General features: G+C 38.2%; 1 protein-coding gene across 9 annotated transcripts in view; it reads right to left on the minus strand.

The window, feature by feature from the left end:
* The window catches only part of MAP3K4 (mitogen-activated protein kinase kinase kinase 4), a 138,449-nt gene that overhangs the window by 78,434 nt on the left and 41,892 nt on the right, over nt 1-18,123 (minus strand). For 4 of the 9 annotated variants that reach the window (XM_070481140.1, XM_070481020.1, XM_070481083.1 and 1 more), the window contains exon 1: nt 2,024-2,190. The exons of the other annotated variants lie outside the window; for them this stretch is intronic. In XM_070481140.1, coding sequence (XP_070337241.1) covers nt 2,024-2,175 — 152 coding nt within the window. In that variant the 5' untranslated portion in view covers nt 2,176-2,190. Of the gene's footprint in view, nt 1-2,023; nt 2,191-18,123 lie in introns of those variants that run through there. 9 annotated transcript variants of the gene reach the window in all.

Here is an 18,123-nt window from a genome sequence, read left to right on the forward strand (position 1 = left end):
AACCAAAGTGCAGCATCTGCAATCCCCACTCTCTTTTAAGACTTCTGGGGAGGAATGCTTCTGGATTTTCATGATTTTCCTTTCTAAACTTTAACAGTTCTCTCTTATACCTAATTTGATAGCAATTTTCTTTTTGTGACCTATCTTGAGAATTTCCAAAGCATTCCTAATTAGTTTATGTAGAAACTACAATTCTCTTTTGCATTCACATTTCCTATATTTGTATAATAATTTACTAAACTTGGCAATTAACAATAAAATGTACAATAGATTTAGGAACAAACCAGGAACTCTTGATAAGCATATAGTTCAGTTAGTGGGAACAAAATCGCAGGCATTCTGGAGAGCAGCCTATGAGCAGTAAGCATTCGTGATGCTGTGAGCAGCAGTCAGGATGTGTTACAGAAGGAATGGATAGGACTAGGTCTTGGAAAGGGATAGGCAGAGTGGATAAGGCCTGCTGACTTAGAGCTTCTGGTAAAAGTCTTTTAGGGGACAGCCCAGTGGTGTAGTGGTTAAGTTCACCCTCTCTGCTTCAGAGGCCCCAGGTTGGCAGGTTCGGATCCCAAGTGTGGACCTATACACTGCTCATCAAGCCGTGCTGTGGTGGCATTCCATATAAAAAATAGAGGAAGAGTGCCACAGATGTTAGCTGTGGGTCAATCTTCCTCATCAAAAAAAAGGTCTTTTATTTCACTCATAGATTTATACAAAGAATACTTTATCTGTCCTGAACTAAGTAGAACAAATAAGAAACATAAAGATAGAAAACAAATATATATAAAAAAAAAAATATCACCCCATACAGATAAACTTTGCTCATCATTAGAAATAAAAATAATTATAAGCTGTCTAAAAAATATTTTCAGATGAAGGCTTTCAGAAAATAAACTCTTATAAAATCATATAAACAAATACAACAAAATGCTTTAAAGACTTCATATTATTATCTTTCACTCTGCTTAACCAGAACACTATCCAAAAAGAGCTAGAACAAAAAAGAGAGAGAGAGAAGTGACAGATGAAAGACAAATGTGATTATTTCCCTTATTTCTGCAATTCTGCTGCAAACAGTTGAGTATTTAATAACAAGAGCACAAAGAATAAGACATTTTTCAGGTGTGCCTTCTTATTTTTACCAGATCCAAAAAGTGTGAGTATATCTATATCTATATCTTTAGCCAAAGCTTTGCAAATCAATACTCCATCATATGTGTACAGACTGGCAAGGAGACAATCAAAACAGAATGAAAACCCTTCTCAGATACACCTGGTTGTACAGGGGAAGTGACTCAGAGAACACAGGTGGAGGGTGTCCTTTCAATACAAGAAGTGAAAATAAGTGCCACTTCAGTCTCGTGGTGGATGCATTTTACAATGAAAATGCCAATGAAAAAAATATTTAAAGAAAAGCAATATCAAATAAAAGTGACGATTCGTTCAAAGGTTGTTTAGGCTTAACTAAAGAGAACTTGGGGCTACGCCAGGGAAATGTGGAAGATGAAAAACTGTATCACAGCTGGATGAAAAAACAAACAAAGGGTCTTTTTGCCAAGTGCACACAAAACAGAGTCTAAAGAGAAACAAGAAAAATGTTTAAAACTTTAAAGGAAGTAAAATCTAATTATGATGTCCCTCACCCATTCTTCTTACAAGTGAGAATATTTTTTAAATTCCCTTATTCTGAGTTTATTGGTGGAAAAAAAATTTATATCATGAATTACACTTCCCTGTCATTCGTAGAAATCAAGTAACTGAAGAGCCACTTTCTGTAGGAAAGAGAGGAGCTGTCTGAATCTCCTTAGCTCAAGTTACCTTTTTCCTAACTTGGATTTTAAAAATAGTTAACTGTAAATATGCCCTATGACACACATACACTTTCAGAAGATGAACTCCAACTGCTAGGGGGGTAAATCTAGGAAACATAAGCATATTCTGTATTTCTCCCAGGGATTTGAGCGAAGGAAAACGGAAAGAAAAGTGACAAAAGCAATTAGGACGATTTGGACATTAAATCTCTCACCTCTGCACTGACAGTAGCACAGAAAGAGCTCTTTTATCCAGGAACCAGATCTTGGTGTCCAATGCCACACTCCAGTAAAAGAACCGGGACGCCTTGGAGAAATGGCTGGTGCAGGACTGGGGCAAGGAAGCTGTAACATGAGCCTGAAGCATCTTGTAGTGCCAGCAAGTGAGGAAGTGCTCAAAAAACAACAACAAACCAATGGGAGCACAGTAAAAGGACCCCGCAGCCAAGTGAAAGAAGTGCCATTGGCCAAAGCTGGAACAATCTCCGCAAGAAAACAAATGACACAGTCCTGGATTACAACCATAAATCTGCGAGTCCACACTGATATAAATCATCACTAAATCAATAAATGGGAGTAGAGACAAATCTCCTGGATAGAAAAAGTCCAAACAATTTATGTAGACACTACCTCTCAAGGAGGTAGAGTTTGGCTCCCCACCACCGAAGTGTGGGCCGCACTTTTATGGAAAGCTAGAGCCGAAAAGCAACCTTACGGGCAGAACCCTGGCAAACTCCGTACTGGCCGCCACCAGGTGATCCAGGTGAACACCATCATGGTAATGTGCCCCGATGAGACCAGAGGGCATTTCACCTCTGTGGTCGTCTGCCCAAACCCCTAACTCCAATCAAACCTTGATAGAAACACCAGACAAACCCGAACTGAGGAACAGTCTAAAAAATACCTGACTGGTACTCTTTAAAACTGTTGAAGTCATCAAAAACAGCCAAGTCTGAGAAACAGCAACAGCCAAGAAGCGGCTGAGGAGACATGATGACTAAATGTAATGTGGTGTCCTGGATGGGATCCAGGAACAGGAAAAGAGCATTAGGGGAAAATGAATGAAATCTGAAGAAAGTACAGCGGTTAGTAAATAATGTGTCAACACTGGTTCATTAGTTGTGACAAATGTACATAGTAATGTAAAACTTCACTATAGTAGAAACTGGGCACAGGATATACGGAAATTTTCTGTACTATCTTTGCAATTGTCTCTAAATCTAAACTATTCTAAAATTAAAAGTTTATTTTAAAATTAATTAATTTAATTACATTATATGGAATAGTTCCAGGACAATGGTGAATAAATTTGGTGCTACTGTACAAGTATTAAAGACTAAGAGCCAGGACTAAATGAAAAATATAACATTAATTATAAAATTAAGCAATTTTTTTAATCAATATAACTAATGATTGTGGCTGTAAAAAAAATGTAAGTGGTAGGTGAAGAAATGCCATTTAAAATCGGCCCTTCCAAAACTGGGATATGTGTCAGATTTCCACCTACATTTCTAATCAGCTGTACAATTTGTTACACAGTAATAAAAAATTTTCATTCTAACAGTATAATTGCTACCTTTAGGTACTGAGTACTGACCATCTGCCAGGCACTATGCTAAATATCATGTATAATCTCACTGAATCCTCGCCAGAGCTTTATGGCACCATTTTAGGAAAGGATTTTTGCCCAGAAGGTCAATTCTCATTGATTATGAGAGGTATTCATTATCAAATACGTATTACATACTAGGCACTCAATTAGGCACTTTACAAATGTCATCCAATGTAATCTTCCCAATGACCCCCGCAGGTACTATCACAATCACTGTGTTTCAGAACAGGAAGAGTTGTAAAGGGAACTTGTCCGCTCCACTGGAAAGTGTCCGGGCCAGAACTGGAGTCCTGGTGTCACCCCAAGGCCCAGGCCCTCCCACCCTCGGCCCACCACTTGCTCTCAAGTCACTGGGATGCCTGTCCTCTCCCAGTGGGAGGCACGGAGGACTGCCCCCCCTGTGGAAAGACGTCCCTACGGGCTGGAGAAAAAGCTTGGGGGACAGTTCAGAGATCTAGGTCTCTGGTCAGCTCTAGGGCTCACATCTTTGGTGAAACCTTTTAACCACTCTAAGTCTAAATTTCCTCACCTATAAATGAAGGTGTTAGCCTGGATGAGACCCTGAATCTAAACTCAGGTCTGGGGAGACATAGCTTGGCTACAATTTAAGAAAGGAAAAAAAGTGAGGATTTTGCTTCGCCCACTTATTTCTGCATATCCAATCAAAGATCTAATCCAAATCCTCTCTCGTTTAGGTAACTACTCACCTCCCCACCAAGGATAAGAACAACGCCCTGCCTTCGCTGGAACGCCAATTTACTGTTCCTCCAAGAGAGCATTCATCAGATCAGGCTCCTGGTGTTTCTGTTCATTTCATGTAAATCTGTGTGTGCTTATGTCTAAAAAAGAGCATAAACTACCCCTAGAGTAATTCTGAATTAACAATTAACTTTTTTCATTGAGAACAGGATTTTGTCTAAGAGATGAGATAGAAGACGCTATCAAATCTTTAAATGTATGTTATTTTATTTTATTCACTTTCAGTTTTTTGTTTCTTGGATCACTATTCTAATGATTTATTTATTTACAGTTGAAAAGAAGACTGGAGAATAGGGAGGAAGATAACAAAGAAGACTTCAAAGAAGGAACATTTAAACAGAGACTCAAAGCTCTGAAGGCACTGACTGGAAGAGGGAAGGGAAAAGTGGCTGAGACAGAAGGAACAGCACGTGGAAAGCATCTGAGACAGAAGAGCACACGACTCATCTGAGAAACTGAAAGGCCATGATGGCCCAGAGCGGAGCGGGCAGAGTGAGCGAGAGCACCCAAAGGAGCGGGCAGTGGTCCGATGACCATGATGGCCCAGAGCGGAGAGGGCAGAGTGAGCAAGAGCACCCAAAGGAGCGGGAGGTGGTCCGATGACCATGATGGCCCAGAGCGGAGCGGGCAGAGTGAGCAAGAGCACCCAAAGGAGAGGGCGGTGGTCCGATGACGCCGTGCCCTTCGTCCTGACAGGAAGGTGCCGCCATGAAGGGCACGAGGCAGGGGAGGGGCAGGAGTGGACCTGCCTTTCTCGTCAAAGCCTCTACCACATCACCTTACCCCAGCAGACAGGCACACAGACATACACAACTTTCTAACACTACTTTGACTTCTTCACACACTAGACTTCTCAACTATTCGGTCTTGAAGTCACCCTAGACAGCTATTCTGTCTACACCACTCCAATAAACAAGACCAATTCACCTGCCGGGACCCAAAAGAGAAAGAGAATTGTTCACTTGAGAGGAACAACGCCTTTACAAATTATGAAATCCTTAAAAATGGCAAGTTGACATCTACAAACTAAAACACTACCCAACATCAAAGATGTAGTTGAAGATACACACACAAATAAAGTTTGTCCCATGAAAAATATAACTTTCTTCTAATTAAAAACTACATAAACTGGGAAAAATCTTAAATGGATCTTAAAAAATTTTAGAAGAAAAAATAAAAGCTCCTGTTTTTAATTTTATAGTTTTCTTCGCTAAGAACATAATTGGTAATCATAGTTGAATAAATAAGGCCAATGTGAAATTTACTGGAAATGTGAAGCCTAAAATCCTGTGTTTTCCAAATATAAACCCCACATACAGTTTCAGAAAAGAAATGTCTCACAGTATATAATTAAATGCCACATGTACAAAATATAGGGAATGTAAAAAATAGTTAAAGTATCAAAACTATATTACTTTATACCTCAATCATGGGCACTACGAGTGCCCTGAAACTGAATACAAATTTTTATCACATACATTTTTCAGAGTTAAGAATCCATAGTTTTCAACAGATTCTCAAATGCAGTTTACAAACCAAAAAAGGTTAAGCAGCACTGACTCAGACAATATTTACCAGACATTTAGGAGGGTTCTTTCCAAAATACCTCGTCCCAACATACATTAGATACTCAAAGGATAAAAGCGTCAGATGCACAGCTTATTCAAAATCGATGCCCCAGCTAAAAGGTCGCTTCCACTCCACACGGAACAGAGACAACCCCCTTCCCAACCAGGTACACTAGCTTTACAAGAAACTGACTTAAAAATCACATAAGTTTCAAGAAGTTAACCAAATAAGAGTAATTTTCAATCTTTTGTAATACGCTGTTGTTTCATGTTTGGAATGACACTAACCTCCACACTCTCCACACTTTAATTAAAGTGGTTAATTAAAACAAACTAACCATAACTTAGTCACATGGTTAATTTAAATGATTCATAATCAAGGCTTTCGCTAAATTCAATAAAGGCAAAACCTTCTAGAGAAAAAGGTTTTAAGTAAACATGGACACAACGGTTTGGTGAATGAGCGAAAAGGAGATATATCTTTTATCGCTTACAGTATATGTAAGCTATACCATTTTTCCATAAAATACCATAGCAAATGTATTTTATGGTATTTTTTTAGAAAATGGGCCTGACATCATTTTCCCTTAATTTCGTGTGTTGGACTTTCTAGCTTTAAAGAAATGGAAGAAAATTTAAAGGAAATTATTTAGGGGCAGGCCCGGTGGCACACTGGTCAAGTTCACACCTTCTACTTTGGTGGCCCGGGGTTCACTGGTTCAGATCCTGGGTGTGGACCTATGTACTGCTTGTCAAGCCACGCTGTGGCAGGCGTCCCACATACAAAGTAGAGGAAGATGGGCACAGATGTTAGCTCAGGGCCAGTCTTCCTCAGCAAAAAGAGGAGGACTGGCAGCAGTTAGCTCAGGGCTAATGTTCCTCAAAAAAAAAAAAAAGTTAAGCTGGAGAAAAAAAATTGTCCTTAATGTATAAAAGCTTTATTTAAAACTGCCAAGAAAAACCCTAAGATATCAAGAGGAAAATAAGCAAAGAATACAAAAAGGTAATTCACAAAATATATTTAAATAGTAATAAAACATGAAAATGGTTCCACCTATGCTAGTAACCAGACACTCAAATTAGAACAAGATAACTCTCTCTGGCCTATTTCATTAGCAAAGACTTTCTGTAACACTCAAAGCCAGAAAGAGTATAGTAAGGTAAGCGCTATTCACGGCCTCTACATTTTGTACAATCTTTCCAGAAGGAAAAGTTTAATATTAGATAGTAAAACTCTTAAAAGTGTTCAAACTCCTCTCGAATTCTATGTTGAGGAAATGATTTTACAAAAGCAGACAGAGCTGTGCACCAAGAGGTCCACAGCAGTGCCATCCGAACAGTGAGAACCTGGGAATAACTTAAGTCATCCACAATACAACCACAAAACCGAGTACGATGCAGCACTGAAAAAGGACGTTTTCATATTTTTACTAACCCGGCAAATGCTCACAATATGTTCAGATAATATTTCATGCCCACCTTAGCCTAAAATGACCTTTTCTCACCCCTGTATAATTTACTTAGCAATTAATCATTCTTGTGATATCTCATATTGATATAATAAACTATTATTTAAATCCTTCACCACGTCCTTTCACATTTATGCCTGAGGAGACAGCATACGAAATAGAGATTCATAGACTCTGAAGTATAACAAATATACCCGAGTCCTGGCTGCAGGTATTCTAAACTAACACACTTCTTAAAGATTCACTCTCCTCATTTGAAAATGCCCATCTATTTTACAAGTTCATTGTAATCTTTACAGAAAACATATTACACCACTTGAATGATAGCACACAGGCAGATGACACACGTAAATTTATTACCATTTCTGTACCAGACCATGAATTAGAAAGTTTCCATTACCTTATCTCTTGTCCTTAACTAGATTATAATTTCCTTGGAGGCAGGGAATCTTTTATATCACGCTTATATATAATAAAAGTACTATCTGCCTGGGGGAATACAGGAATATTCATAAGATAAGTACCATTTGAAATGACTCCAATAGAATAGAGAGGAAAGGGCAGCTGACATACAGGCACCAATCTACACAAAGGCAAGAAACTGAGAATGACGACAGCATGTTCAGGAACTGGGAAGATATTCAGTGTGGATGAAAACTATATTCGAGAAGGGAAGGGGCTCAGCAGGTCTACTTGGCCTGGACCTCAAGCTTAAAGGTGCCTCAAATTCTGCTACTGTTGAGTGGCAAATGTATATAGGGATTCAGTATGAGGTCTCTTCACAAATGTGACTTTAACTGAAATTCATGGCCTCCCTAATTCTAGCTAAATCTGAGGGTGGGGAGATCTCCAACTCAGAAAGCTCCGAGGGCCTTATCAAAGCTCTCCGAGGGCCTGGTAACTAAGCAGAGCCCAGGTCTATTTCACCCACCACTGCAGTCCATGGTCTTGGCGCAGCACTGCCTAACACACAGTAGGCACTTCATACACGAGTGAGCCTGCAAGGGAAATGACTAAATGGTACAGGAGGTTTAATGGGTAAGATGGGATGAAGAAGTGAGCCATCTCAACTTCTAATTTCATTCACATAATCAGGCTACTGACTCTCCATTTTTAGTAACCATTCCTCAGTACACACATATTCCTTTTGGTTTTCTGTTAAAGAACACCTAGGTATTCAAAGAGGCAAGTAAAACTCTAAGGGCATCTTTTACAAAGTAAAAGCTCACTGTTCGGGCTGAAGCTTCATGGCAAATGTTTCTGATGTTTCCAGAAGTATTTTTCCCCGATTTATTTCTGAGGTCCTACCTCTTCAGATTAATGAGTATCACTAAACAGTTTCTAAATTAATTATTTTAGTTCAAGACATGATATCCAAAATTAACGGTGCGATGGGGGATGGGGGTACTTAAAGGGAACCAATACACGGCTGCTACCATTTTACTTTGGGAACCTCTCGTTAAAGGAGTCGACTTGATTCATGCACCAGAGAAACTGACCTTAAAAGCATTTTACTTTCAAAATCTTTGTAAGTCTTTGCTTTTAGGAGCCCATCAGGACAAGCGGGTTCCCCTGAGTAAGAAAGCCTGTTTTCTGCCGCCTCCTCTTCCTTCTCTGGACCTCTGGCTCCTGCAGCCCACACTCACCCTCTCTGTTGTCCTCTTCGCTCATCACTCGCCCACAAGCATCTCTAGAGTTACGCCCCAGGGAACTGTGTCAGCAGAAGCACCAGAGCGTCGGAGCTCTCCCTCTGGCAGCTCTTCCGATGCTCTAAGGATCCTCCCCTCCAAACAATCCCGAGGGGAAAGAGGCACAAAAAGCACAACCAAAGCCACATGGAAGAACAGGCTCACGGCCTTCAAGGACCCCTAACCCGAGAGTTCCAGAGCAGTGAATTCAAAGCTGCTTAAAACGCTTTCTATCAGACCTGACACGTGGCAGGGTAAGCCCTTTTTCAAACTTTCCAGACAATCAAACTGTTAGTGTTTGAGCATTTAACAAGGGTTAATGATAGCAGGTACAGCAAAGGGATCAGTGATTTGATCCTAAACGGAGGCTTAACAAGTACTGTCAAGCTTATCTGCTCTACTGAAAAGAAAATAAGGGGTAGGCCAGCGCACACGTAACGCATATGGGCTAAGGACTAAATAGCAAAGAAAAATTTAATGCATCAACATGACTTTTATTTATACTGAACTTTTTAAGGCTGCCTATCTGAGGAAAAAAATACATACTGTTTTAACCTAAGAAATGTAGAACAAGAAAAAAGCTTAAAACAGAGATAATTTCTAATCAAATGCTACTTGAGTCCAGCTATCAAATACTACTTGAGACTATTTACTAAGCAACTACTTTAAGAAATATTTTTAAAATAGGTTATAACAAAACAAAAAATATTGTAAGGATACAGTCTTATGAGTCTTATCCCCAAACAAACGTATTCATTTATTTACGAACCCTAGGCATCTCATGTGGTAGACACAGTCCTAGGCACTTCACAGACGAACAGGACATCTGAGATGACAGTCACTACCCTCAAGTAGTTCACAGTCAAGAGAAGAAGAAAGATACATGAACAATTTTTAAAACACAATAGGAAGAAACGTAAGTAACTAAATGACACAAGACAGAGTTCAACCTCACAAGTAACCAAAACACTGGCAAAGACTTAAAAATTATCATTGTAATGGCAAGAATAAAGCTATATTTTCCTCATGAAAACTGGCACAAATTTTCTGAAGAGTATTTGGCAGCAGAAATGAAAGATCTTTAAAATTATGCACACTCCAAAAGATGGAAGCAGCCCAAGTGTTCATGGACAGATGAATGGATAAACAAAATGCAGTATATACATACAATGGAGTATTATTCAGCCTTAAAAAGGAAATTCTGACACATGCTGTAACATAAATGAAGCTTGAGGACATTCTGCTAAGTGAAGGCAGTCAGTCACAAAAAAGACAAATACTGATGATTCCATACACATGAGGCACCTAGACCAGGCAAATTCAGAGACTCTGGAAAGTAGAATGGGGGTGGTAGGGGCTGGGGGACGGAGGATGAGTTGTTATTTAATGAGCAGAGTCTCAGTTTTGCAAGATGAAGAGAGTTCCGGAGACTTGGTGCACAAAAGTGTGAATGAATGTACTTAAACACTACTGAACAGTACCCTTAAAAATAGTTACTATAGGGAAAAAACCCTGAATGAATAAATACACTGTAATACATTTACACAACCGACTATTTTACAGCAACAAGAAGAACCACTACCACCCAAAACAACATAAATGAATCTCACACACATCATGTTGCAAGAAAGATGTAAAATACCAGTAAGTGTCAGGGCGCTGAGGAGAGGTGGGGCCGTGACCGTGTGGGGCAGGAAGGGATTTCTAGGATGCTGCCCATGTTCCATTTCTCCACTTGGTGATCTTTATAAGGGTACATTCACTTTTGGATAATTTATCAGGCTACACATTTCATATATAAACAAATGTCTGTGTTACATTATACACCAATAAATATTACACAAAAATTTAAAATAAAAAAACCTGAAAGGAACCTACAGGGTCCTGCCTAATTGGTGAACTGGCCTCTCTCTTCCATCTCTGTATTATCAAATTCTGTCCACAGTTTGTACAGTTGCCTCTCTTATATATACAAATTCAGTATGTAAAATTCCGTACTTAAAGAATAACAGATTATAACTAAGTATATATAGATGCATAACTCTTTGATATAGCAATTACATTTCCAAGATTTTATTCTAATAAGACATCTTGGATATACATAAAGATTGAGCTGAAAAGAATGCTCATAACAATGTTGTTTATAATAGAAAAAGAAATGGAAACACCCTAAAAGTCCAACAAAGGACTGGTTAAATTAATTAAGATCACAAACGGCTTCCTGGAATAGAAATATCAGAAAATATTCAATGGAAGTCAGTATGCAGTTGCCAAACAGAGGTTCCTACTGGTAGACCCAGATAATGCAAAACATTATGTAATACAACGCTTCCATCCCACTTTCTTTCTACCCTATCCCACTTTCAACCGTCCACTTTCTTTTCACTCTTCATAAACTGAACAGGTTACGTGGAGGAAGTCAGCAGCTTCCTATATATCACATATAGAATCACATTAAGTTTAAAAACAGCAAGGGTCAAGGCTTTCTCATATTTCACTGACTTTAAAATGCACATTTTTCCCACATTTTAACACCTCTGACATTGCACCGTTTCCTATAACTGATATAAAAAGCATTGCGTCATAGTTTAATTGCAGTATTCTTTCCTTAGTGATATATAAAATTATACTGCATCTTACAATCAGTGGTGTCTTATATTTGCTAAAATATTACTCTTTAAAAGCTCGATTTCAAGAAGTTAAATGAGCATAAGACAGCTAGAAATTAAGTCTATTCAAGAGCAAAAGCACTAAAATAAACAGGAACCAAAGCAATTTTTAAAAGAGAAAACTTTCTTTACAGATTTTCATAAGGATTACGTCCAGATATTCACAATTAAATAACCTACTTCAAACTATTTGATACAAATGAAGATACTCAACATTCCAGAGGACACAATCAGCTGGGCACTTACACACATCGCTTGGGATAACTGCTGAATTTTATCTGAGCCCTGTGGTCCTGGAAGAGAGCAATGAGTAAGAAATCCCCCCACCTTTCTGTCTTCCAAGCAGTGGCTAACCTACAGGGCTGCCATGTCCTCGCATGTTATGAGACAAGACCCACCCCTGTCTTCCTCCACGATTCCCATGTTTCATAAAGCAAGTTTTCTCCTTCCTCTTTGAGACATTCTCCATTAATGAACGTTTTCCACACTGCAATAGCCGGAATGTTATGTCCTTCATTATTTAAGAAACAAGTTTCTCATCCAGGAAAGGTTCTTTACAATCACATTACACTCCCCTCCATGTTTACTTTTAGAACCTTTATTGTCGCTTTGGTTAAATATATATCCAAGTATTATTTCTTGGTAGTCCATGATCCTATCCTTAAGCGTTCAAATCTCCTGACAACTTTTGATATTTTGCCTTCCCCAACTCAAATCCTAAATGGTATCTTTTATACCTAAAACTGTCTTTAAGACTTCCCAGAGGGCCACTGGAAAATTACAAAGGATTTGTTCTTTCACCCTGTCAAATGAGAGGTGCTAGAAACAATTAAGTGTATCTGATGCGTTACTATTGATGACTTAATCAAATCAGAGGAGAGGCTTAGCCTTCCCACGTCAAATTTGTGGGTAAGATGTGGTAACTATTTCAGGAATGGTTTGCTGTATAGGAAGTTCGTAGAGAACTGTCAATACCCTCACTGTCCATGACACTTCTGTTTATCAGAGTGCTGGAACCACTTTGCTTGATATTAGACAAAAGCACAGTGTTCTCAGGCATACTTCAGTTATGTTTGCTCCACGCTTACTCGGTTGCAACTTCTTTCATTTGAATCTAGGATCTTCTAAGCCAGTGGTTCTCAACTGGAGATTCACGTCACCTACCTATGGAGTTTTATTAACATCCACAGATGTTTAGGACCTACTCCAGACTTACAGAATCTCTTTACTTCACATCCTTCATATATTCTTGGTATATTCTAACTACATGTTTGGTATATTCTTGATATATTATATCAGGACTATTATATGTTACATTTGAAAATCTTTTTTCTCTATAAAGATTGTGTGTTCTTCATTTTCATAAATTAGACACAATATCCACTCTTTCTTGACAATAGAGCTAATCACTGTTTATAAATGCTGTGTCTAAAAAAATTTTGGACTGGCTTTTATCTTGTTTTGCATGTTACAGAAACAACCGAATTTTCTTATCTATTGCCTTAATCTTGTAAGGAATCCTCAACAGATATTCCCTTTTTGAAAGCTACAAGTGATAAATTAACCAGAGACACCTTAAGTTTTCCATCCCCTACAGACCCGTTTGCTTTTACTCTGCTGCTCCCCTGAGAGCACCTGCAGCCAGCCGCTGTCCTCCACAGAGAAGGGCTGTCTCAGAGGCCGTGGGGAGGGACTCTGCTGGGTGCTTTTGGGGACAGGCTTCTGATGGCGTGTTTAAACAACTCTGAGGTTATACCAGGGGACTGAGTCAGGATTTCTAGAACTCTAGTCAAGAAGATGGATGCATGAGACTGCTAACTGAACATCAACGAGAATGAAAACCGGATAAGCCTGAATGAACTGACGAAGGATGACTGTGGGTTTTGCTTGGAATGCTGTTGCTTTATTAACGTTTTATTTTCTGGATATGTATGAAATCTCTTTCTCTTTTCTCTTAAACTACCTATAACTCAAGATAATTTAGGAGACTATGCTTCTGTAACTCAAACTGTCCAGTGTATTTTCTCTTTTACGCTGGTGTGAGTATAACAACTTAGCACCTTTCTAAAGAGCAATGTGGCAACATGTCTCCAGTCTTAAAACTCTAAATATCTTATGATCTAGCAATCTATCTTAAAGAAATAATCGAGGGCCGGCCCCATGGCCGAGTGGCTGGGTTTGCACGCTCCGCTTCAGTGGCTCAGGGTATCGCCAGTTCGGATCCTGGGCAAGGACATGGCACGGCTCGTCAGGCCATGCTGAGGCGGCGTCCCACATGCCACAACTAGAAGGACCCACAACTAAAAATACACAAGTATGTACAGGAGGCTTTGGGGAGAAAAAGGAAAAATAAAAATAATAAAAAAAAAAGAACGGAATAATCTAAAATACTGAAAAGTTTACATAAAGATTTTTATCATGTCAATAGTAAGAAGTGGAAACATATGTCATAAAACAATTTAAGAACAATTAAATTATGATATACACATAAAGATGAATATTGTCTGTAATTATATATGTTTACAACATGGGAACGTGCTCATGATATGGTAGCTTCTAAAGATAAGTTTGTGGAGGAAAAAAAAATATATATATATATCACACACACATACACATAAAGCCCTGGAAAGAAATATGCCAAAATGTTAAAGGTAACTATTTTTAGATGGTAAGATTATAATTAGTTATTTTCTTCTTTATACTTTTCATATTTTTCATATTTTTCCACAATAGACATGCACTGCTTTTATAATCAGAGATTTCTAACTGATTAGTTTTATTAATCGAACAATTTCATTTGCTTTTCTGAGGCAGCAGCTAGATCAATCTGGAAAATATTCTTAAATACAGTGTAAAACATTTTAAAAAATGAAAATAGTATTAATCTAAGTTGTAGAGACATGTCAAGTTAAATAAACAGCTAAAAAGAACTTCCAAAGAAAAAGCCTGAGCTGTGCCTATGACCTAAACAAGTCATTCAATTAGTAGGGTTACACTTCTGATGTTAGTAGCATGATTTATGACCCTCCAAGGGGTCAAATTTCAACACCTTTAGGAATAACATGCAAAATAAATCACAACTGAAGTAAAGAGGGATTTTGGAAAAGCCATGCCCCAAAAACTTGTTTCTCCCTTCTATGACTTCCGCAGACATAGTGTTTCCTGAATAACACAGACTATTGCAGCTATTTTCAAGAGTATCTAGCCTCAAAGCATAGCTGATGGCTTTTTAAGAAAATTAATTACGAGGGACTTCTCCATTTCTCATGTTAAACCAAAAAGGAAGGAAGAGAAATGTAATAATGACAGCTAATACTTCCCGAGCACTTTATATAAAAGGTTATTTCAGTTAATCTTAACAACCTAAGAAGTACGTGCTATTATTATTCCTGTTTCTCACATCAGGAAACTGAGTCTGAGAGAGGTTAAATAACTTTCCCAAAATCATACAGCTATCAATCAAAAGGTAAGATTCAAAGCCTAACACCAAAACCTATGCTCTAACCACTACGCTCCCTGCCTCGTTCACCTAACTGGCCTGGTGGAGAGATGGAGAGAGCCTACCAACTGTCAGACACTGGGCCAGGGACTCGCATATAACAGTAAGCCAAACAATGTCCCTGCCCTCATGGAGTTTAATGTCTACCAAAGGCAAGAGACAGTAAACAAACACTCCTACAAATATATAATGACAAATGGTGACACGCTCTATGGTGGAAAACTAGAGGGACTGTGAGGAGTTTTAACAGAAGGACCTAATTTAGTCTAGGAGGAAGGGCGCGAGGGGAGAGGTCAAGGGAAGCTTGACCCAAAGTAAGCACTGCCTGAGAGAAGAGCCGGAAGAGGAGAAAGAATTATCAGGCTGAAGGAAGGGCAAGGGACAACACTCCAGGTCACCTTTTTCTTAAAAATACGTCTCCCTGCAGTGAAAACTGCCGTAGACACAGACACACACACAGACACACACACACACACACACACACAAGAAAATGGGTTCCTTTTTTTTCTTCAGGATTGCTCTATTTGAAAAAAATTAAATACAGATCAGTGTTTTGGGGGAAATGAACAAATTACCTAAGGTACTCATATATTGCAACCCCAATTTTACTCTAAAATTAATCCTAAACTTTAAACTCATCTTTACAATTCTTGTGTTTAAGGATAAGCAACCAAGAGAGCAACCTTGAAAGAGAAGGAGAAAGATGCATTCTTAGCCTTGCCTTTGGGAAAGAATGCTGTTTTCAAGGAAGAAATACTAGGATCCTAACCTCGCCTAGCTTCTTCAAAACTCCTTTTGATCATTGAGTGGGTAAGTACTGTGCCTGTTCTCCTGACTCAGTCTCCAGGGACAAGGGACAGAATACGGCAGCATCTTTTCTTATTTTTGGTAGAGCTATGTTTTTCAAACTGACAGTCACAACCCATTTGTGAGTAACAACGTCAATTTAATGGGTGATGAGGAACAATTTTTTCATAGAACAGAAGAGAACAAGAATTATCAGAGTGCATCAAATTTCACAAGGTCAAATATTGTTTCGTAAATTTTATTTCAGTTATGGAGCACACACATACTGTCGTAAAATGTATTTCTTACTGCCAGAGTTTCAACATTACCACCACCGAAAAGAAATTACCGTCTACTGTCTGCTTAGTCTAGAGACTGAACACAGAAAAGAATAACAAGATATCTAAAAAGGTTTGAGCATTGGTTCCTGTGAACTTGAAATAAAAGTTTCATGGCAAAAAAAAGTTATATACAATGAATTGGGGGGAGATTTCAGGGGTTTTCTGCATTTTTTTTTCCTGAAAATGAATCTTTCATCACTGCTCTCTCCTGCAAAAGTTCTGATTAATCCAGAAAATACAGTATCCCTCAGCTGCTGAGTGACTGGGTGTGTGGGCTGAGCTGACACTGGGCTGCACGCTCAGGTGACTGCAGAGCATCTTCAGCTCTGGACCCTAACAAGGGGAGCAGTGGGCCATAAGCGAGGCCTGGGTTCTCAGCTCTGACCTTGGGGAAGCCGCAGCCTCTCTAGGTTGGTTTTCTCATCTCTAAAATAAAGAACACGATCCAGATGATCTCTAACTTCCCTTCCAGCTCTAAACTCTCCTAAGTCTATAAGCAATGGCTAGGAAATTGGACTAAATGAATTAAGAGTCCTACTATCCATAAGATTTCATTCGTAAGTGCTTAATTCCTTATTTGAAGAACTAAATACTTATACACTCAAGAAACTAACTCTCAAAATTTTGTAAGAAAACCAAATTATATGTGAGAGTTTTTTTTTAATGTTCCTACATAAAAAATTTATGTCCTTATACATTTATGTTCCTACTTAAAAAGACTTTAGGATTTTTAATGGTACAATAAAAATAAAGCATGTATTAAATTTTCTTACAAAACGCTTCCACTGAAAGACTAAAAAGGTTGACAATCTCTCTTAATTTTACATCTCCAAACGGGCTGTCCTCTAACAAGCCCTATTCAGAACATTCGACAGCTCAGCAGTATCCTCAAATGGCCTGCTCACATGCAAAAAAAAAAGCTCCACTGAAAACATCAAATCTGATCAGCTTCAAAGCTTAATACGCACTTTGCTCACAGAAGGTCTAGTTCTTCTGAAATTACGCTCAAATGAAACCCACTTATGAAACACTTTTGATAGAATGCCTAATATATTCTTAACAGCTTTCCCTGCCACTTTATAAACATTTGGCATCCTGACCCACGAGACTAATACTTCTACTGATGTCTGCAAAATATCACAAATGATGTTCTTATAGCTCTAAAACAAAATTTCATTTTGCCTATGCAGCTAGTGAGTAAACATCTAAAGGCAAATTGCACTGCATTACAGGAGTGTGAGTGTGAGTCTGTGGGAAACAGAAGAATGTACCTACCACACCTACTTTCCAGAGGAATAATGTTCCTTTTAAAATAGTGGTTTCAAATATGCCTCTCAAAAAGGGGGAAAGCATTTAACACAACATACATGTTGAGAATACAGTTACAGATTCTAAATAATATTCTATAAATATAAAAGGCCACCATAAAGCAAGGCTTTTGTTTATTTTGTTATTGCAGTTGTTTCTAATGTACAAATTCTGTTTCCCAAGAAGAACTAAAAAATTAAAGAGAACCATCTCGACAGTCAGTTCAGATAGCTCATCAATAGTAAAAATAAATTTTAAAAAGGAAAACTTAAGTTAATTTAAAATTTGGCAACAACATTCTCTTCATACAACATACATAATCTTATCCATTTCAATTTTAGTAACAATTCAAAGAAAGGAAACATAATTATAAATATACAAGAATTTGGATTACACAACTAGCTTTTTATTATTAAAAAAATAAATGTAACATGTTCATCAAAAAATTTTAGGAAAAAATTAGTATGTATCCTTTTAATCTTTTTTCTATGCACATATACACTTTTTCTTAAATGGGATCATACTGAATACTACTTAGGATTTTTAAGACACTCAACTCAAATTATTAATAGTCTAAGCAAAAGTAGAGAATTTATTAACTCACATATCAAATCAA

The sequence above is a fragment of the Equus asinus genome, chromosome 1 (assembly GCF_041296235.1).
Source record: "Equus asinus isolate D_3611 breed Donkey chromosome 1, EquAss-T2T_v2, whole genome shotgun sequence".
NCBI lineage: Eukaryota > Metazoa > Chordata > Mammalia > Perissodactyla > Equidae > Equus > Equus asinus.